Source organism: Echeneis naucrates, chromosome 9 (genome assembly GCF_900963305.1).
Source record: "Echeneis naucrates chromosome 9, fEcheNa1.1, whole genome shotgun sequence".
NCBI classification, from domain to species: Eukaryota; Metazoa; Chordata; class Actinopteri; order Carangiformes; family Echeneidae; genus Echeneis; species Echeneis naucrates.
Genome location: NC_042519.1, coordinates 20,056,650 through 20,078,389, shown reverse-complemented (window position 1 = coordinate 20,078,389; position 21,740 = coordinate 20,056,650). Strand labels below are relative to the sequence as shown.

Here is a 21,740-nt window from a genome sequence, read left to right as displayed (position 1 = left end):
CTAACAGCTCAATTTTTTTATGTCTTACATACTTATGTCATTTAAGTCCATGTTTTAAGTGCAGTCTTACCTGACTTACTGTATATTTATTTTGGACCAAAAAAATAAGGCGAACCTTAACCCCCTCTTTTTAAACTAGCATGATTAAACAATTCAATCGCATCTTCATTTACACGATGACATACACATCGACACATTATTACTGAAAGATGATGACATGTGATTTTCTTGTAAAATTATGTTTATAGAAAAAAAAATTCCCAGGACACACAGAAGGCTGAAGAGGGTTGACATGAATAACATCAAGTACAGTATTATTTATATTATTAAGTTTCACAGAGATCTGATAAATCAACAAAGCCTGCAGGAGGTCAATCATTGGTTGGCTTGTTGGTTGATGCTTTGCACCAATAAATCTATTCTTGTGTGATTATCATAATAGACAACAAATACCATCTTTCTGTTTGTGTAAAAGCTCTGGATTCATTTTTTAACAAAAACCTAAAACCAAGCAAAAAAAAAAAAGTGCAACACTATAAGAGCTCAGTCATCTCCTGGCAGCTGTCAGATACAACAGAAATAAATGACAACAAACACAAAGACTGAATTCTGTCTGCTTCTATGGCTTGTGGTGTAAAGCTAAAACAAATACTTTTTCTTGTGTGTAAAGCATAAAATAAATATTTTATGGCTCAAACAACAATAAATAATCCCATACAACCCATGCATTACCCCATCAAGCAGCAGTAATACTGTACCACATGGTACCCATTTTAATGGCTTGCCTTTTCCATCCAGGAATTACAGATCTATTTCAGGTTTTTTTTGTTTTTGTTTTTTTTTTTGTAGACCTACATTTTGTCCAGTTTCTATCGCTAATAAATAATATTCTACAGCACTCATCTATACTGATGTTGAATCTAAGTCAATTTTGTAGCTCTGGCAATAAGTCACTACATATAAATGTGAACGCTGTACAGATCTGTAGGACATGAGTCAATGTGGATCAGCAGCAACTCACAAAACATCAGCTGATTTGTAGTGTACACAGCATCGCTTCACTGAAGTGACAGCAGTCACATTCCCCCGAATGTTCCAACAAATAATCAAACTTTACAGATCACAAATGATTTTTCACTGATTCCCCTCAGGTCTAAATTACACTATATGGCGAAAGGTATATGGACATCAAAAGAGTTCATGCATAAGTCAATGCTGAATAACTTACTCCAAAAGTCTCTGATGACTCTGGATATACCATTAATATGGTATTAAGTGCTTTTAACGGATCTTTGTGACTTTGTGAAGATCAAAAAGAAAAACAAAAAACAGATTATTGAAATTTGAATAGATGGTGAAACATCATTGGCACTAAACCAAATCCTGAGAAAAGGCCCAGAAAAAAATGTCTACATACATTTGGCCATACAATGTAACTTTGAGATAATCTTATCTTTACAAACTATGTAGCTAAATACAGTGTATAAGTTGATCTTTCTAGTAATATAACACATGATAAATATGGATAAGATCACAGAGCAGACCAGGAAGCGAAGTGTGTGTGCATATGAGTCAGACTTAAGTATTTTTTTGAAACTATGATCAGACTGTAAACAGACATCGCTCTAGAAAAAAATAAAGATATGCATTAGGAACAGAGCTCAATATTAGGAATTAAAAATTAAAAACATCTATACCTACTCAAAGCTATATCAACGAAGGGCACAGATGGTTGACATGGAGAAACGCTGCTGTAGACACTGTGTGATATTACATCACATCTGGAGAAATCCAACTTTACGTCACTGTCACAGACACGACCCAGGCTTCGTTAGGAATTTCTCACTGGAGAGTGAAGTGTGCCCTTCCAAACGTCACTGTGTAGCCCTTCACCATTCTTAATGGTCTGCCCAAATTTGGTCTTTAAAAGTCAGATTTTTTGTTTTCATGGTTCTCGTGTAAAAAAATATAACATCAACACACAAACAACAGGGTCCAGCTGGAAGTCAGTTTGATATCGACGCTTGATTAAATTCCAGTTCAGGTCCGTAATCATTTCTTTTTGGTATGGAATGAAAAAAAGAGGGGTGGGGGATAAATGGCTGGAATAGATGGATAAAGACTCAAGAATGTCATAACACAGCTGCTGTTACCTGATTGTGCTTTTCTCACCTCCTGAGGAAATGTAGCGGGCGCAGAGGATTAGTGACATAAATACTCTGCATCTAATTAATCTCAACAGGCCCTGGTTAAGGTTCAATGATATCCACTGAGGGATGGACGAGAGGAGAGAGAGAATAAGAGCAGGTGCCAAAATGGCTGATCAGCAGCGTCGGGGAAAGAAAAGCAGTTTAAGTGACTGGGTGAGTATTGCACATCAGTTCTTGATCAGGGATCTACTGCATGTGGGGACTGGGCACCAACAGCTACTCAAATATTTTTCTGTTTTTCTATTTCCGAGTGTGCGTACCTGCCGCACAGCCAAACTTCCCAAACGCCACAGTCTTGAAAAATGTAAAAAAAAAATAATAATAATAAAAAATAAAGAGAGAGGAGGAGATTAAAAGAAAAAAAAAAAAAAAGAAACTCCCTCCTTCCTTCTGGGCCCAGTTTCATCACCCAGTGGTCAGAGCTGGTCTTGGTCCAGGGGAGGCTGGTGCTAGCCCAGCTGTATCTGTCCAGAGTAGGTGGTGAGGAGGAGCATGATGGCAAATCCCGTCAGCAGGCCGGCGTTCTGAATGGCAAATGTGATGAAGAATCTGCTGCCGCCAGCATCCTCTTCCTCACGACTCACTTCGTTCATCTCTGGGAACTGAAAGGCAGAAGAACTCATCTTCTATGCTTCACACTGAGGGGCAACTCTAGCAATTTTTTTCTAAGTGAGGTACTACATTATGATGATATTTTCTAAGCTTTGAAGACCTGTACCTTGACCTAAATGTCTGGGTGTCTCAGCCTTTGTTGCACCAAATGCGAACACTTGTTCACTACTGTGCCTTATCTAACTTATTAGTTGAACTTAACACATTCACACCTCCAGGCCTCCAACAAATAAACTGATCTAAAGAAGACATTAACAGCTTTATTCTGTTCGTCTTCTTTGGAGCTTATGTGCATTGGTAACATTTCAAGTCTAATAAGAACTAAGATATAATGCAACTTGGACCAAAATGTCAACTTGGATTTTTTAAATAATAGTTCTCTCTCTTTATGGGGGTTGCTTACCACCAAACTGAGTATTACATCATGTCACAGTTCAAGCTGAGTCAAAATGTTTTTCTTTTCAGCAGCCTGCTGAGGTACAAACTGGTTGTATGAGGAAAGAAGATCAATGATTTATGTTTTCCATTTCTACGACTACAAATGGCCCACAGCCAGTTTGGGTAATTGGCATTACACCCAAAACATGCTCTTATGGGTGTTTGCTGCATTATGAGACAACCACACCCGTCTGCATTGACCTCATTCCTTTTCCCAAACACTGACCATGTCTGCCAGGGCAATGTAGAGGAACATTCCTCCTGCCAGTGCGAAGATCCAGTTGGGGGAGAAGCTGTTGCCTGCCAGGATCCCAAAGCCCATACCCAGGTAACAGCAGCAGGCCGACAGGAAGTTAAAGAACAGAGCCTGTTGTATGCTCATGCCAGCATTCAGCAGGATCACAAAGTCTCCTGTTTACAGAATAGAAGAAGAGTAAAAATAAAGTGAAGAGAAATTTTCTGAATTGTCTGCACTATGTCAAACTTTAGATTTCTGTGTTCCTCAGAAATCTATGAAAAATAAATCAATAAGAAAGACTAGGGCAGTACTCAAAACAGACTGATAAATGCCCCATGGATGTCTCACTGTGTTTAAAGGCAATATAATAGTTAATAGATACTTTGGTCCTTGAGTTTAACTGGCTCCCATCAGGAGGCCAGCTTCACTGCAGGGGCTGTATAACATGGAGGAGGAGGAGGAGGAGGAGGAGAGGGGTAGTTCAGCTCCTCACTGCTGCTCACCCTGCCGGCCTCCTCCACCCACACTCACAGTAACATAACAGACTGATCATCTCTGTCACAAATAAACTCAATGACCTCCACATTTCCCTTTCTGCTATTCGCCATTTGTTTCACACTGATTTTGGGTTCTTTTTTTTGTGTTTAGTTGTTTAATTTCTGGTCTTTGTGCCCTTTTAATTGCTTCCTGGGACAAACAAAGTTAAATCAAAAATGTTACTATGGGTTCAGGAAGTTTTATGTTATGCTTTGAAAAATAAAATTAAAAATGACTCAATAACTTTACTCCCACTGTGTTTATTACAGACAGTCAGCGCTCAACAGAGAGATGGGTTATGACATGTTAAGAGCTAATGTTATAGTAATATTACAGAGAGAGAACCGGTGTGACTCACCTAACTCATGGGGGAACTCCTCACACAGGATGGCCACAGAGGTGCTGATGCCCTGAAAGACAGAGGCAGTGAAGGAGGCGCCAATAGCTAAACCGTCAATGAAGTTGTGCAAGCCGTCGCTCAGGGTGATCATCCATGCCAGTGTGCCAATGTCAGAGTAGGTCGTCCCCTTCAGCCAATAGCAGCCACCGCCGCTGCTTCCAGACCGTCCCCCACTGTCTGGATTCTGGGAATCCTGAAGGAACACAGTTTAAAATACAACTAAATGCGTGTTTACAGAGCAGCAATGTACAAGTACCAACAAGGATGCATGCTCTAATCCATTATTCCTGCAGAAACTTTGCCCTTCTCCATCTTAAATCCTACCTGTGGTGTCTGTGCAGGGCTGAGCATGAGTTCGCCCTCGCCTGCATCTACCTTGCCCAGAGCCAGACTGCTGGCTTCTCCATTATGCTGCAGCTTCTCTTTCTCACCCTCCTCCAAATCCCTGTCTGGAGTTGAGTAACGGTCTGCACCAGGGTAATGACTGTGGCCGTGGCCCTGGGAGGTAATGAGAAAACAGATATGACAGATTTAGATTTTCTGTCTGACAAAAGAAGTTGAACTTAATTAAATTAGTAAGAAAGCAGTGAATCATATTCAACTTGACTTCTCATTAATTTCAATTCTGCATTGTCTTAGGATGTCTCGATCTGCATTTGGCTCATCTGAACATCCTGTGCCACCACAACCTCTTTAGAGTTCCCTATTAAAACCATGAATAATAGTTGTAGACAATTATGCAATTATAATTCAGCACAACTGTAACCAATGCCCAAATTATGTATACACAAAGGAGTCGGGATTTTGTCATATTACCCAAAAGAAGTATAAAATAAGCAATGAAAAAAGAATGTCTTGCATTGTACAGTATTTACTCCCAGAGCAAAATCTATAGCAAAGTCCCAGGTAAGGCCCAGTTAGAATCAAACACTCCCAGAATCAGTACAAATTAAGTTTTTGATTCAAAGACACTTCATCAGAACAGGTACCCTGAGCTTTGAGTGAACAGTTTTTCTTCTCATTATAACACTACAGCTAAAAATGAGGTGATAACAACTTGGAGCTGTTTAGAGGTTTTTTTATGCTGTGAAATTTAGAAGCTGACAGCAGTGTCAAAGATGCCAAAACAGGTCAAAGTGTATTTGTAATTGGATCAGCCAGTCATTGTGTTAGCTGATAATTGGTTTGGCTCAGCCATATGGCCCAAAGCAGAGTAACCACAAGGTGGAGTAACTGTCCCACTGTCATCTGCCACCAACTGCTGCTTTTTGTGAATTAAGTCATCTACACTGCTTGGCTAAATTATTTCTGCAGCTCCTAAATTCAACCAATCTAGGTTTATTGATTTAATTAATAGGGAAATTCCACAGTTGAAACATTGAAATACTTTCACAATGATGTATTAAATAAACTGCCATGCCAACTTTGTTCTAATTTCTGAAATGGGCTCAGATTGTTTTGAACAAGGTACTTGCAGACATCGTCAACCCAGCCTCTGAGACAGTGCCCTCAGCCAGATCCTTCGGGATGCCAAAATATAGCTTGAACTGTTGGAAAATTAATTAATAAATTATATTAAATAATAATACGCAGGGTTATTATTGAATCCAGTATGTTCTCTACTCTAATGATCTAATCTGGTTTTATAGCTAGTTTTTTAAAGCAATTTTTTGTTCAGCAATTGTTGCATAGATAAGATTTACCTTTCCCCTGTGAGAAAATACAATACCGCTTACTAAAATCTGTTATGCTAACTATGAGGCCTGTGCTGCAAACTTGAATCACCAGTGCATCTGGTACAACGACCTCATCCAGTGTTAAAATGAAAGTGAATAAAGTGAAAATAAGTGTTAATGTTTAACTCAATGGCAGGTTTGTTTTCTGATGACTGAAAAGCCAACAGTTGTTGAGCTGGTTAAATTGGCTGCAGATATGCAGACAGACTGAGTGGGAGAATTTTTTATTGTATGTCTGAGTGATGTTTACAGTAAATAATAATCAGTCAAACAAGTTGGTCAGATTAGTAGGTTGATTTTGACATTAGAGGTTAAATGAAGAAAGAGGAATTTATAATTTTTTATTTTATTTTATTATTTTGTGATTTGCTGGATGTAGTTAACTGATGGGAACTAAAATTGATTATTTGTAGGGAATGAACTGTGTAGTAGAGGACCTGTTTCCAAGGAAACTGTAAAAGTGATCCTGGAGTTGTTCTCACATCAATTACGACTGTAGCTGGAGCTGATAAATGCCTGCATCTGCTGCAGTCATTTGACCTGGGTCTGAATGTTGATTGTAACCTTTTCCATTGCCAGAAAAAGGAAGGATACATGACATTTGCAGACCTGCATCATCTAGAGCACTTTGGGCATAGTTCTTACCTCTTGTAGTTCCACCTGCCTCAGGTGGAAAAACAAAATAAAGGCAAATTTCAGAGTTATTGCTGTGCACTTACCCCGTGTTTCTGTTTGAGAAGCACTTTGAGAACCTTTTCAGTGAAGAAGAAGAGGTAAAAGCCTCCAAACACCACTGCAGACTTGGACACGTAGAAATCCACCATGGGGTCAAAACCAAAGGCCTACCATGCAGGAGAAAAGATGATGTTACCTGGTAATAAAGTAGCTTAACAATATTCACTGTGCATATTTTTAAAATGAGATGCTATTTTATATAACTGTGACAGGTAAGGATCAATATTTAACAGGCACGGGATGTTTGCCAACATGCAAGTTGGCATGGATCTAGACTGTGGAGTCATCAGACTCAAACCTGAGACAAGTCTGAATAATCCATGTAATCATCTCGCTCTGGAAAACACAAACACCCCACAATTCAACATCCCCTCGTCTGTGAGATAAACACTTTTATTTATTTTTTTAATTCTAACTATTCATCCCAGTCAAATTGATGTTGTGATTACACCAGCTCTGAGCAACAGCAATGAATCTGGCAATTAAGTGTGTGCAGAGCATCTAGACATCTAGTATTTAAAAACATAATAGACATATCGTATAATGATTGTGTCTCTATGTTGTGCTGCACTAAAAGGAGGGTTGAGGTTGAACTTCAATCTGTTTACAAACACATTGACTGCTTTCTTCAGTGAGGTGACTTATTAAACTTCACATATGAGATCCCTAATTTATTGATCACAGATTACATTTTACTCAGTTGAACATTAGCCATTATAGGTAGTCTACAGCATCATACTTCACTATTACAATTCACAAGGCTCCATTACAGTTGTGTTGTAGGGGAGAAAGCAGATTCCTTATCAGCTACATGTAAGCTAGGTTAATGCCTCACTCTGGTTTTCCATCTGCAGGTCTGATGAGGTCAAATCTCCACCAATACTTCGAATAAATAGAAGAACTTTATCATTAGATTTGCAACACTTCAACCTTTGGTCTTAATCAGAGTTATTGACTACGAGCTGAAACTAAAATATGAAAGTCCACTTTGGACTCTTTTCCTTCTCCATGTGCATTTAAGGTTGCTGAAGTTGAGCTAGAAATTTCCACTTTACTTCTCAAAAAAAAAAAAAAAAAAAGATAATCTGAATGTCAAACTTAAAGCTTTACTTCTCACATTCTCTCTCTCCATACTGTGAAAGTATTAATTTCTCTTCGTTACAACTGGAAATTTGAATCCTTTGAGTAGAATGACTTAGTAATAAGTTGAGCTATATATTGGTTCATTTAATATTTTTAATTGTCCATTTTTACATAAATTTTACATCAGTCTGATTGTGTGTGAGATGACACGGGGTCAATAAAAAAATGTATTAAGATAAAATATTATCCACAATGTTTTCCTGCATATGTAGAAATCAATGCTGTTTCTAGAAACTACATAGGAAACCTGCACTGAGACACTGAAGCAGGTCCATCCAACACTACCTCTGGGATGAGCTGAAACAGGGCGTTGGAGTAGAGCGTGCCAATGGCCAGGGCTATGAAGTACAGAAGTAGTCGCTTGTAAAAGGTTTTCTTCATGAAGGGCACCACGCTTGCGCCCATCAGGGAACACAGAGAGATCAGTGTCACACAGAGGATCCCATAACCCCACACTGACCAAGTGGAGAGAAGGGGAGAAGGTACGAAAAAGAAAGGGGAAAGGGGAAGAGGGAGTGGAAAAAAAATAATTAGTTCAGAAATTATTTTAATCTGATTAATTACCAGGGTGAGGACTAAAAAGGTTAGAAAACACCAAACAGTTATACCCCTGAAAAGAAAAGACGAGGTGAATTCCATCAGCCTTTCAAGGAAAGCGATTTCAAAAGATACCTTCAAATCTCTCCAGGCATGACAGGGTCGTTTCCCACCGGAAGCAGATTAAGAAAATTGACACCACCTTTCATTTACATGTTAAGATAATCAGCTGGTCTTTGAAACAGTGTGTGAACCCCATGCATTTCATCTGATAGTAAACAGGAAGCAATCAACCTGAAATTACAGTTTACAAGCACCCAAAGGGAGTGCACACACACACACACACACACACACACACAAAGAGGTGCATCTGTATTACTGTCCTAGCCTCAGGGTAAACACAAGCTATGACTGCAGACACAAAAGGGAGCAGATGAAGTTTAAATAGCCTGACAGTAGCAAAGGGAGCACAGTGAATGAGGCAGGTCACATTTCAGTTTGAAGGACATCTGAACAGAGGCACGCTCCTTTTTTTCTGGATTGTCTTACACAAAGAGACATTTATGACTCCCAAACATTAAATTGAGTGAAACACAGACCTCAAGCCTGTGTGTAGATATTCTACTTGCTGCAGCAGAAGTGAGAAATTAAATCCCCCCCCCCCCAAAAAAAAAAAAAAAAACCTTCCTTGTAGGGGGGCTAGTTCTGAAGGCCAGGAAAGGTGCAAGCACAAGTCCAAGCATACAGAGCACACATACAAACAAACACATTGCCGCCACCATGATTATTAGAACCTGTGAAAAACAGAGGAAAAACAAAGCCAGGAAGGAAAGCGATATGACCACAAGACAGAAAGAGAAAGGAGCACTTGGCCAAAGGTGCATGGGTTTTATAAACAACTCTGTGATACTATTTATTTTATTTTTGATCTGGTAAATTTTGTGGGGTTTTCTGGATGTTTTTTTTCTCTTTAAAGCAAATGTTAATGGGATATGATGAGATGCATGGATAGATGGCAAACCTCTGGCAGGAGCTGTAGGATGGCTGTCGAGTACAATGTGCCAATAGCAAGAGCGATGAAAAAGGTGATAAGGTATTTCATGTAGTGCGTCTTCATCAGCGGCACGATGAAGACTCCAGTGAGGGAGAAGGCATTGATCACTGTCACACTCAGGAAAGAAAAGCCCCACACTGGGAGTTGGTGTGGGATAATGGGAAAGTCAGATGGAAGAGGAAGGAGTAACATTAAAACAAAATGTCGTGCTTAATGTCTGCTAATGCACCACACCATCAAACTGTTCTAGATAAAGAGGGTTGACAGTGAGGGACACAAAAACTAAATAAAGCTGTCTTACAGGCCCAGGCTGATCTAGATAAAATATATATTTAAACAAATTTTTAAATTGCAAGTACAAGTGACCGCTGGATTCTAGGAAACAGACAATGATGACTGATTGTGCACCTTCTGGTGGAATTAAACTTTTTCTTTTAGGTCTGTGTATTGCTAAAAATATTACTTATTTTTAACATTCAAGATTAATGCTTGGGTTTATACAGCCATGTTAAGCAAATGGATAGAATGCGTAACATTTGCTAACAGAGACAGAACATGCCTGCTAAAAAAAGACATGCAGATGTTTGCGAATAGAAAAGACTGGGTCCCAGGACTAACCCTTGGAACATGGGTTAGTCACCTCAAGGAATATTTTTCTGTATGTGGACATAAGCAAAGTCGGAAATCGGCCTGAAGTCATTCATTTTACCAGCATCTAAAGTACTTTGAGACAGTCTGCAGACACAGGTTGAAAAAACACAGAACAAGGACACAAGGAGGGGACTTAAAAGATAACTTAAGTCCTCATAAATGACGAAAACTGTTGTTATGTGAAAGACAGGTTTGACATCAATTTGATCATTTATGTGCCTTGGCGATATATCTGTCGCAATGTGTTGTCACAGCTGTAGTGTAGTGAAGTTTAGATTATGAAAAAAATATCAGCATATGGAAGTCAGTGAAATCTGCAATAGAGATGAATTTCCAGAAAATCTGCTTCCCTGCTCTTTGGCAGATCTCCACAGCCTCGCCAAAGGACAACAGTTCTCAAGCCAAAATAAGCAGCCTACAGGCACAGGTGTGAGATTAGCCAAGGGCATATGAGTGGTTGATAGGAGAACGTAAAATTGTCAAAGAATAAAGAATACAACCAGCGCCCTGGACCAGCAAACTTTTCCCCTGAACCTGTCGAAGATAAGATAAAGTAAGAGCTGAAACTGGCACGCTAGCTTTGTAAGGCCACGTTATTAGTTCAAAAAAGAAGATGAAGACTGATGTCCGCAGTCATCACAGAACGAAAGCTGTTATCTTTGGATTTCAGCGCTGCTGGAGCCTGAAGGTCACCAACTTCTCCCAATTCTGTCATTGACTAGATTTTTTGATTCTTGCCACACACTCCAAAGTCATTTTCCCTTAAACTCAAAAGAACCAAGAGCCTAAAATGCACGGAATATTTTCTAAAATTTCAAATTCAATGCAGATGCTGAAATTCCCAGGGCTCACAAGGACGTCCTGCTGGGTGTTTCAATCAGCAGTCTGTATGGAGTTACAGTTGGTCAGCAGCCAAGGGAAGAAGAGCCGTTTGGGGCCGAGATACTGTCCTGTATGGAAAGCCTTTACCTGGATGAGCTCTCTCCTACATTGCTGTAGCTCCACAGTTTTGCTGACTGAAGCAGGATTCTCTAAAGGATGTGCTGCCTTTTAAGCCAAACTGAGAAATGCAATCTCTTGGCTAAGCCTTGTGCATGCTTATTTTGGCTTTGATCTCCTTTGGGGACACTATGTTATCTTTAAACCCAGGCAACAAAACACACATTTGGAGCTCAGATCTGATAAAAGAACTCTCGACCATTCTCAAGATCTCATTTCACTGTGTTTTCATTCATGTAACATCAGATCACAGTGCACAGTGCAGTAAAAACTTGCCATAGAACTGTATGACATCTTTGTTGTAAAGGAGAAATACACAAGTTTACCCAAAAGATAAAGAAAAAAAAGTACAAATGTTCAACATTTACATACTAGACAATTCATGGACAATTAACAGCAGAATGTCAAAGGGATTCATTGCAAAAAAACCCAAAAACATCTGAGCGATCCCTTCACTGTTAATGAGGCCGACAAATAGCTAGAAAACAATCCATGCAAAACAATTTCATCCTCACCTTCAGCATCTGAGGGCCTAGGGGAGATGTCACCACTTAGGTTATCATCTTTCTGCCCCCGACAGGTGCCAGCGTCCAACTGTTGCAGCATGGTGGGGCAAAGCTCCTGTAGACCCCTCCCATCCAGCCGTGACTGCTCACCAATGCTGTAAAAAGCCAACGTGTCTGCAGGCAAGCACTGGAAATGAAAACACAGTTAGGAATCAATTGTATAAAATAAGCTTATTTAACTTTGAGTTTACTTTAAGAAAGAGCTGAATTACCCAGCATGCATTCAATCAAGTCATGGTGATTTGAGTCTGAAAAGAGCTCGACATAGACATCCAGGCAAAATAAGCATCATTACAGCACATGCAATTATACAAGTACTTACAAAGTGATTTTTTGACAAACAGAAGTTTGAATCTAAAGACATTTAGAGAATAAAAAAATAATAGTGACTTACATTCTATAAAATCTAAGTTAAATATCTTTACTTTGGACTCCTGGTCGGACAAAACAAGGCATGTGAATAGATCAGTCTGAGTTTTAGGAAATTCTGACAGGTATCAATTATTTCTGAAAAATAGAATAGATTTTTGAAAATGTTATGTTTTACACCAACTATAGGACTATAAATATTAAGAATAAAAAATAAAAAAAAAATCCAGAAATTAAAATAAAATGCTAAACATTGGTTTGCAAACTATATAACATTGCATGACCACAGGTAAAGAGAATTTCCACCTGCTATTAAATTAACATCTGAAAAGGTCATATTCAGGAACACTGTCTCCATGATAGATATGTAAATCAGATACTGGGGCATAGAGGACATTATGACTTTTCTTACCTGGGAACAAACTGTGAAGCTGAATATAACAGAAAAAGGGCTTTTGATAGTGACTCACAGCATAATTACAGCTGATTCGTCACTTTGCCAAATGTTCAATTGAAGAACAAGAATCTCATCATAACAGCAGGAAATATATTTAATATACTATTCAGTGACTGTGTGAGCTGTTCAAAGCACAAATACAAAATCAGGCTTTCCTTTTCAACATCAATACTGGAATGCAAAATGTCAGTAGAGCTGACTCGTCACCAGATGTGTGAGCCAAATGTGTTTAATAACATGAGGTCACACATGGGACTGAATATTTCACTAAAGAGGGAGAGCAGCTACAGCAGCTGACCAAAAGCTGCATTTTTACGTCACACACCCAAGAAAACAGATAACCTGTTTCTAATTAACACCAAACATATCCTCCTGAAAGTTGCTCACCCAACATCTAAAGTTTATGTGACCTTAACCCTCAGTTCAAATCAACTTCTGGAAAGTGTTTTTAATAATCAAGCAGGGAAGGAAAAAAACACCAGACTGGCAAGTGAGTCAACCATCCACGACATTAAGTATGAGAAATATGTTAAATATGTTAGCTATGTGGCACCTTCTTCCTCCAGATAGAACTAAAGCTGGATTTACTCTGCTGCTCACCCACAGGTATTTCCCTGCCTCACAGCAAGAGCATTCCATTTCTGTGTGGAGTTGGCATGAGTTCCTTGTGCATCTGGGTTCTCCAGCTTATTCCCATAGTCGAAAGACATCCAAATTTATGTCATCTTAGATAGACTGGCAACCTGTCCAGGGCGTACTGACATCCAACTGGTTGGATTCTTTGAAGCCATTCCCCTGCTCTCATTTCTCTCTGTCCTATAGATAAAGACTAAGAAATGCTCAAATATTGAGCTGGAAAAAAAAATTATCCTGAAGTGATCGTGATGCACCAAGTGCTCAGAGCTGACATATTAATGACTTATTTTAGTGTAAGGAAGTATGTAATGTGGTGTGTAGTAGGGAAGTGTGGATTTTTATTGATTTCTAGGGAGGGCTTTCGCTGCTTTTTTCTTGTTTTTCCTATATCCGATTTGATATTGACTCACACTACAGCAGAACAATGACAAAAGAACCAGACTTACCCCAGAAGCAATTAGACTGAATAAAATGTAGACCTGCCCGGACAACTAAATAGCCAATAAAGACCTCTAACTTAGCAGCAGCTTAAGTTAAAAGTCAGGTGCTGATATAGAAGGAGAGGCAATAAAAATAACCTATAAACAAAATGTTGGAACTACAGGCCCAGGCTGATTTATGAAACTTTACTGCATTGCAAGATTGTGCACACTATAAATAAATTAATAAACTAACCATAAATGATTAGTCGCTTAACCAGTTTAAAAAAACAAAACGACAAAACAAAAAACAAAACAATTAACAAGAGTTTTGATAACAAATCAGTAATGTAAATTGTCAAATGTAGGGATGCTTGATTTTTATGCAGAAAGTTGCAGTAAAATGCAGTGGTTCAATCAATTTACACCTCCTATTCCAACCATAACAGAACACACTATCAAAGAAGATAAGATAACCTTTTATTTCTCACCTTGGAGCTATTGGATTTGGGAGGCGTGCCCATAGTTGTCTCAGCCACATGGCCGCTGTTGTCGTCACTTTCACCCTGGCCTTGGCTGAGAAGGGTCAAAAGAGACCGCAGCTGGGGCACCGTGATGGTGCTGTTGTCGCCATAGCGGGCCAGCAGATCCTGGAGAGCCTGTGCAGACTGGGTCTGGCTATCCCCCTGAGCTGTCAATAAACCCAGACAGAGCAGCGCAGCCAGGGCAAGGATGTATCTCAGCTGGACCTGGAGGGAACTGACTGTGTGACGACCATGGGGAGACCAGATAAGCATTGTTGTGCTCTGGCTGAAAGACGTTTCTCTATGGAGAGAAGAGAAAGACATGAACAATTAAAATAAAACAATAAAAACCTTTACAAGCATATAACCTGGTTTATGAAAGCTGTACTTTGAAATATTTCATAGTTATTGTAAACCGAGCCCAACTATGACAAGAAGGAGAGACAGGTCAAACTCAAGTACCAGTGGATACTTGGATGCAGGCAGAGAATGGACAGAGCATGAACTTCATACTGTTCGTTTAGTTTCAATAACTCAAACTACATCAATTATTTGGGGTCAAAGTTCACTTACTGCCAATCATTTGGCAGACCACAATGACAACAAAAGAGCCAGTGACTGTGAATGAATGACTCTACTCTACCAATTCCAATGCAATCATGCATGTGTGGTATCCTTACAGGCTCTTCTTTGTCTCCTTTAAAAAAGGTATGCTTGGAAAAAGGATTCTGATCATGAGTAGTACTATGGTGATGGGTCTATTGAAAATGCTCAGAAAGGGATAGATGTGCACATGATGTGACATGCAGCTGGCACAGGCAGAGTTAAATAAAGAATCACTCGACAGTTGGCAGCAGTGGAGCGAGAACATACCAAGAAAAACCAGAATGAAAAGTCACTTAAACCATGTACGTTAAAAGTTGTTACTCCAAGATAAACAAGAATAAAGGCGTGACTTTGTTTCACAATTAAAACTCTGCAGCTTTGAAGTCACCGGCATTGCATGACTTATTGTAAAACATGAATAATACAATAAATGTAAAAATTATTTGGGAAATCTGATCAAATAATAAAGAACCAAAAAAAGAATTTGAGGATTCTATGTCACTTTTTGGCTCACTGCAGTTTTGAATACTCCTGTTACATGCTACTGTTTTAGCAATGTGAATAGGGTAATGTAAATAAGATGCAAATGACCCCCCCCCCCTCAAAAAAAAAAAAAATTAACAAATAAAACCACATACAAAGCAAACTGGGTGAACAGGAAGCCATTGAGATAAACCTTTAGAGACGAGTATAGCACATTACACACACAATCAGAGGCACAGAGACCAGAGTGATAAACCTCTAAAAGAATAAAAACACTTAACACAAACCAGACAAGCCAGGCGCCCATTAAATATTATCAATTTATATTATTGGCAAAGTTAGTTAAAATCCTATTTCAAACATCGGCAAGTGAAAAAGACATGCAAGCTGCTACTAATACCATGTAGGCAGTTCACCAACAATAAATGAAGTGTTTTTTGGTCCTGATTACTCATACACCACATACAGGACACACTATAATTTTCCCATCTCCTTGCTCAAACACACAAAGCAGCGATTCATCCTAGTGCACACCATGGCCCCACGTTCCACGTCGAGGTGAATAAACACACACATTCAAACCTTTTTCCTGCTAAGCTCAAGATGACAGATGGTGCATGAAGTGCCTTGAGTGAGTATGTCTGCCCTGAGGGTCTGGTCTTTTGCTGAGTGATGGCCAGAAGTTACCTGAGAGCAGGGATGGAGTTGGGGGAGTAGCAAGCAGAAAAGACTATGTGTCTGAAAAAGGCAGTGGGCTCTTCAGGAGTGCAGCAGAGTGTGGAGAGAGAAAGAGAGCCAGTCAAAAACTAAGGTTACGTCTCATCAGTGAGGAAGAAAGAAATGGAGCAGTGAAGAAAAGATTTTCAAATGGTAGCTGCCTGCGAGAACTGGCAATTTTCTCTTTTCCATACGATTTTGTTTTCTTTAAATTTCAACCTGGCTCTTGGGCCATAAGGACCAGCTCTGAGCCAAAGCCACATCATTCCTTCTTCTGAAACTGCATTGAGACTTCTTTATTCTTGTTCTTGTAAACAAAGACAAGCCTGTTTTGTTGGTTGACTGTGGCATCGTGCAGGAAATTACCACAGCTGCAAATATCTATACTATAGCAGCAGTGCAGAAAACCAGAAAATTTCAATGCCTGGAAGCTTAGGAATCAACTCATGAACAGAAAACAGCAGGCCAAAAGAGCAAAAGTAACATAGACAGAACTTTGTCTTATAAAACTGAAATGTCCTTTAGCAAAGCTCAAGGCTCTAGCAGACAACGTAATATGTGACAATGCTGAAAATTTTAAGTGATATCATCAAGGCCAGGCTTCTTCAGATAAAATCCAACTTTCAAAAATGTTGTCAACCAACTGTACCCTCTGCCCTAAATCTTGAGTTGTCCTAATAAGATTTTATTCAGAAGAGGGGGGGTGTAAGCAAGTAACAGAAAAGAGGGGAAGAAAAAAAAACTTCATAAGCCTCTTTAGCTCCTTTACTTCCTCTAAAATTGTTGCAGGAGCTCTGAACCTTTGCCTCCTTCCTGCTGGCTGTTATTGTGTGTGATACAAAGGCTGAAGATAGGGGTGACTCATGAGTTTTTCATGACCAGTTGATTGACAGTATAAATCTCTCCCATCTCAGAGCTGGTGAAGCAGCATTTCCCAACCTTTGCCAACTCATTGCCTACTTGAAAATCGTGAAATTGTTGGTGGCCCACATCCAACGTCATAGCATAACAGGAGCTGAGTGCAAGTTCTCACTGCATCGATGGATGTATGATGGATCCATCCAGCTTTTCATGCCACCTACTTCACAAAGGTCTTCTACTGATGGGACTTTCCTACATTTCGAATAGTTAGAGTTTTATTAGTCAAAGCTATTGAAGCTTTTTCAAGTTCCAACCTGGAGTGATCAAGAGTTTCACAAGTGGACAAACATACAACGATACACTGTTTCTCCTCCTCGTTTCCAAGTTGGAGGTAAAACGATCTCTCACTTCTCTTCCACATTCATTTTTTATTAGACAGAGAGGAGTCACAGTGTGAGCAAATTTTTGGGAGTAACAAAAGACAGCAGCACACAAGCCCTTAATAAACATGAGCCTGTATAATTTGTACGTTTGGGTGTGACTACAATTTAATGTAACACACACACACTCAAATGATGCAATAAACAAACAAAAACTGACAATAAGGATATCATGTCCGTTACAACCAGGACAAAGGACATGACGGGAAATAATACATCTGTAGGTGAAGAAAAAGTTTTTTTGGGGAAACTCAAACTACAACAATACAACACCATAATTGCATCTGTCTCCCATCCCCATGTCAACATAAAACAAGATTTTTTCACTTTGGGCCATGGGAGCAACCAGTTTACCAGTTTACCTTATGTGTGAAAAGTCAACAGCAAAAGGTTTAAAGTGTTTCTTCATATTTTACACTCTAAACAACAAAAAGGAAAAAAAGAAAGACATAACTAGAACAAATAAACTACAGTTTGATCAGTAATTAAGGTAATCATTATTTCCGTCCAAATTTCAAGTAACATACCATTTCAAAACCACTTTTTTTATAAAATGTTCAATATCAGCACTGGCAGCAAAAACTTATTGGCTTATTGGAAGTATGTAGCAGTATAAGAATAGCAGTTTCACTGTTGCCTGTCATCGTGCTACTGTGGCTGTGATAATAACTTGGTGGGGATACTAAATATACACATGCACTCATGCTGCTAAATAAGTCCTTTTCTGCTTAGAGCAAGGTAGGTCCAAATGGACATAACACAATAAACACTGCCGAGACTTCTGTAAAGTGAAGACCTTTGCCTTGGTCTCACTCCAGAAATGGTCCAATTAAAACAAAGACAAACTGTTTATGTCAGCATGTCAGGTTAGACCAATGTCATCACACACTTGCATGTGTGCAAATGGATTCCAAGGCCTATTTTCAGCTGTGGAGATAAAGGGTGGTGAGAAGAGACTGACAGTCTGCATGTTGGCCTTCAGCACAACGGCAAAGGCCTCTGCCATGACATTAAATATGAGGTTTACAAGGGAGTGGGCAGCAGGGGAGAGAGGAGGAAGGAGCAGGAATGGAAAATGTTTAGTCACAGTCTGCTGGACTCCAGTCCTAAAGGCATGCAGCAGCTTCTTCTCTGCTCATCCTGTCAGGTCATCCTTCCTTTCTAGAAAGTCAGTTTGCCCTGCTTTGTCTAATACTTCCTTATTATTTGATAGATAAATTAAAGACAAATTGGCCTGAAACGGACGAGTAATGGTCGTAAGCAAACCAATAACTATCTACTATCAATCTACAATCTGAGCACTGGGAGTAAGTAACCACTGTCGTATCTCATGACTTTGACACTCATGTGTAAACAGCTCAGTGAGAAATTTCCTTTGGCATCATCAACTTCTCCAGCTGACAGAGTGGAAAGACAATCTTTAAATGGTCGCGAGTTTAATAAGAGTGCAGACTGAGACAGTATCGTGATGATATGCTGCCAATCCAAACAGTTATGCACCAACCAGGTAGTGGATACCACAAGAAGGAAAAACAAAAAAATCAAGATAAGACATAAGGAGCTGCGTGCATGCTTTGCAAGGATTTATATAACCAAACCAAGTGTGATCGCTGAAAACTCACACATAAAAAATAATTTGTAAATAAAGGAGAGTTAATCAACACCTTCAAAAGTTTCATTTTGTCAGCATAAAAAATGGGGTTTATTAGGCTTGTAAAAATGCTGGCTAAAAATCTCTGGAGGGATTTGTAAGCCTGAAGTGAAAGCTTGCCTTAAACTGCTGGGAAATATTCTTCCATTCATTTCACTCTTGTAGGTCAGATGATCAATTTGCTTCCCTAAAAACATAGTTAAAAGATTTTGAGAACTTTTAGTGTACTTTTAATTTACTTCTCATTTTCTCTTCCATACAGAAAATCATGATAATGGCTTTTTTTTTTTTTTGAGAAATGAAATGCACATGTAGTTGATTGGATTACATCTACTGAGCCTTGACATTGTGGTATATTCTGAGTAGTTAAACCCAATCTCTGTCTAATAAAAATGGTGATGCGGGACATTCTCCTTGAGCCTCCTCTTGGGTTTTCTTGTGTCAGTTTCTCATATTAATTTAAAAGCATAATTTTACCTTTAATGAGTGAAGACCCTCAGGCAGCAACTTCTCCACACAAGAGCCTTCTCAATTCAAAGCAACTTGTTCCTCGAAGTAGACGAGACTGTCCTCTCACATCTGCGCACCCAACTGTCTCACCCCGAGTCCCTTTATGTACCACTGAAGTGAAGGCCAGGTAAAGGTGCACATGGACTCAACTTTACTGAAGGAACCCTAATTATTGTTTAGCTTGGCCCTCAGGTTGATATCATCAACCAAGACTGTTATTAGGTGAGAGAGTAATGGCTGGGGCCATGCCGGTGGTTCACCGAACACATTGTCAACAGTCTGCACTCATCCTGAGTGTACAACAAAGGAGCATTCAGCATAAAATTAAAGGGTTTTAGAAATGACTTGGCCTGGCTCAATCCCTCACTTTTATCCAGGGGCAGATCAAAGCGAGAACCAGAGGACAAGAAGTAGAAAGCCACAGATCCTGATACATATACATCCTATATACGTGACAATGCCAAAGTGCAAACTATTCCTTTCATTGCATGCACTGATAACAGGTGAAAAACTTGACCATATGAAAACTGATTTTTAAATCAGAATTTTTAAATGTTTTCAGATTCATTATTTGACAAAAATGCATTCTGTAAACTCTGTAAAAAAAGTCCCAAAAAGCCTGAATTACAAAAGTACTGACAGCAAAAAAAAAAAAAGTCTATTGGAACAAAGTATTTCAATTCCTGATATTATTAAATTGCGAAGGTATAAATAAGCAGGGTTTTATTATTGTAGAGGTGGTGCTAAGTTTAACTTTTTTGTATACAGTTACCTAGTTAACTCCTGGCTCCCAACCTGGGGTCAACCTCCTTCAAACAATCGGAAAATAAATCTGAGGGGTTGCAAAGTGATTAATGGGACTGTGGATCTCCATTCATTTTACAAGCTATTTTTGTATATGAATACTGTGTATTTTAACTTCTTAAATTAACTGAAATTAAACCATCTGCTTATTTTAGAGGGGACTGGTATAGGTCATGTCACGAATTGGTGCTCATCCACTAAGGGACCCAAAATTAATACTTTTTTGTAAACAAAGGCCAGGGATCATATGTTTAATATTCTACAAGACCTGATTTTTTTGTGTGTTTTTGTGTGTTCTGATTAATTCTGCAAATGAACTGCACCTGTTACATAAGTGAAGTAGATCCAGTGGATTCCAGGGATGTGATGAAAAGGCGAGCAGTGGCTCATTTATAGAAAATGTGTCTGCACACTTTGCAGACACTAAAAATAAAAAAGGTAAACGTGTATCATCTGTAACAAGCGATGCAGCGAAAGACGTGAATCACCCATAAACATCCTGGTTCTGTTGTTTGTTATGTGGATGTAGTAAAGTTCAAGGTCTTAAAAAAAATACACTGGACTACACGCATTTGGTGAAAGTACTTCACTGACACTGGACCAGAGAGAAAGAGGGGGGGGGGTCTTATCTTTACAAATTATATTGTGGTAGCTTTACAGTGTTAGGACCGACATGTGTCATGTACAAAGTTACTCATATTTCCGACTGTGGGCTGGACGAACACGTGTTTGTACCTGAGCTCTAAAAACAACAACAAAAAAAAAAACCTTAGAAAAAAATGACCGTGTAGGTCCAACTGTCAGATATTAATTTGATTTAGCTGCTTCGTGTTAGCATCAATGTGGAGTCTTTCATTCAGCACGCAGTAAAAATGTAAATGAGGTTTAGGTCGGACGGAGGGGGGGGGTTACTCCGATGGGTGAAATAATATTAAAGGTGAAACTGAAGCCGGTTTCGGCGGGCAGACGATGCACAGACACAGACCTTCCATCCGGTTAGCCGTGAGCTAGCTTACCCGAAGATGATGTTTGCGGGCAGAAGAAGCAGCCTCGGCGCCGGCTCTTCTCGGCAAAATGACGGCCGTCAATGTGTCACAGAAGGGGAAATGTCAGAAGTGGGGGTGGCGGCAGGACGTCTCCGATATGTTGGTTGATATGTTCATTCATCCACAGACAGACTGGAGAGGTTTTTTTTTTTTTTTTGTGGTGGCGGGAGGGGGGGTCCAACCATCTGTCGGCCTCCCAGCTCGGTTCAGACGAGCCACACAGAGACGACGGCGACAGCGTGGAGCCCGTAGTCAGGGAGACGTCAGACGTGACGTCACACACGGACAAGCGGAAAGGGGCGGGGGATTATTATTATTTATTTTTTTTAAAGGGACAGTGTCACCCTCTGGAGGCCAGCAG

General features: G+C 39.5%; 1 protein-coding gene across 3 annotated transcripts; it reads right to left on the bottom strand.

Moving 5' to 3' along the window:
- Positions 1-801: 801 nt before the first annotated feature.
- slc39a14 (solute carrier family 39 member 14) lies at positions 802-21,548 on the bottom strand. Of its 3 annotated transcripts, none has more exons than XM_029511103.1 (9): positions 21,350-21,548; positions 14,229-14,562; positions 11,806-11,983; positions 9,608-9,777; positions 6,891-7,013; positions 4,760-4,933; positions 4,394-4,628; positions 3,487-3,671; positions 802-2,812 (listed from the first exon to the last, which is right to left on the bottom strand). In XM_029511103.1, exons 2-9 carry the CDS (start codon positions 14,532-14,534, stop codon positions 2,660-2,662), a joined length of 1,524 nt encoding a protein of 507 aa, XP_029366963.1. In that variant the 5' UTR covers positions 14,535-14,562; positions 21,350-21,548; the 3' UTR covers positions 802-2,659. The 3 variants fall into 3 exon arrangements, with proteins under 3 accessions (XP_029366963.1, XP_029366962.1, XP_029366964.1); XM_029511102.1 differs by lacking the exon at positions 9,608-9,777 and adding an exon at positions 8,335-8,504; XM_029511104.1 differs by lacking the exons at positions 9,608-9,777; positions 21,350-21,548 and adding exons at positions 8,335-8,504; positions 19,497-19,590.
- Between the last annotated feature and the right edge of the window lie 192 nt (positions 21,549-21,740).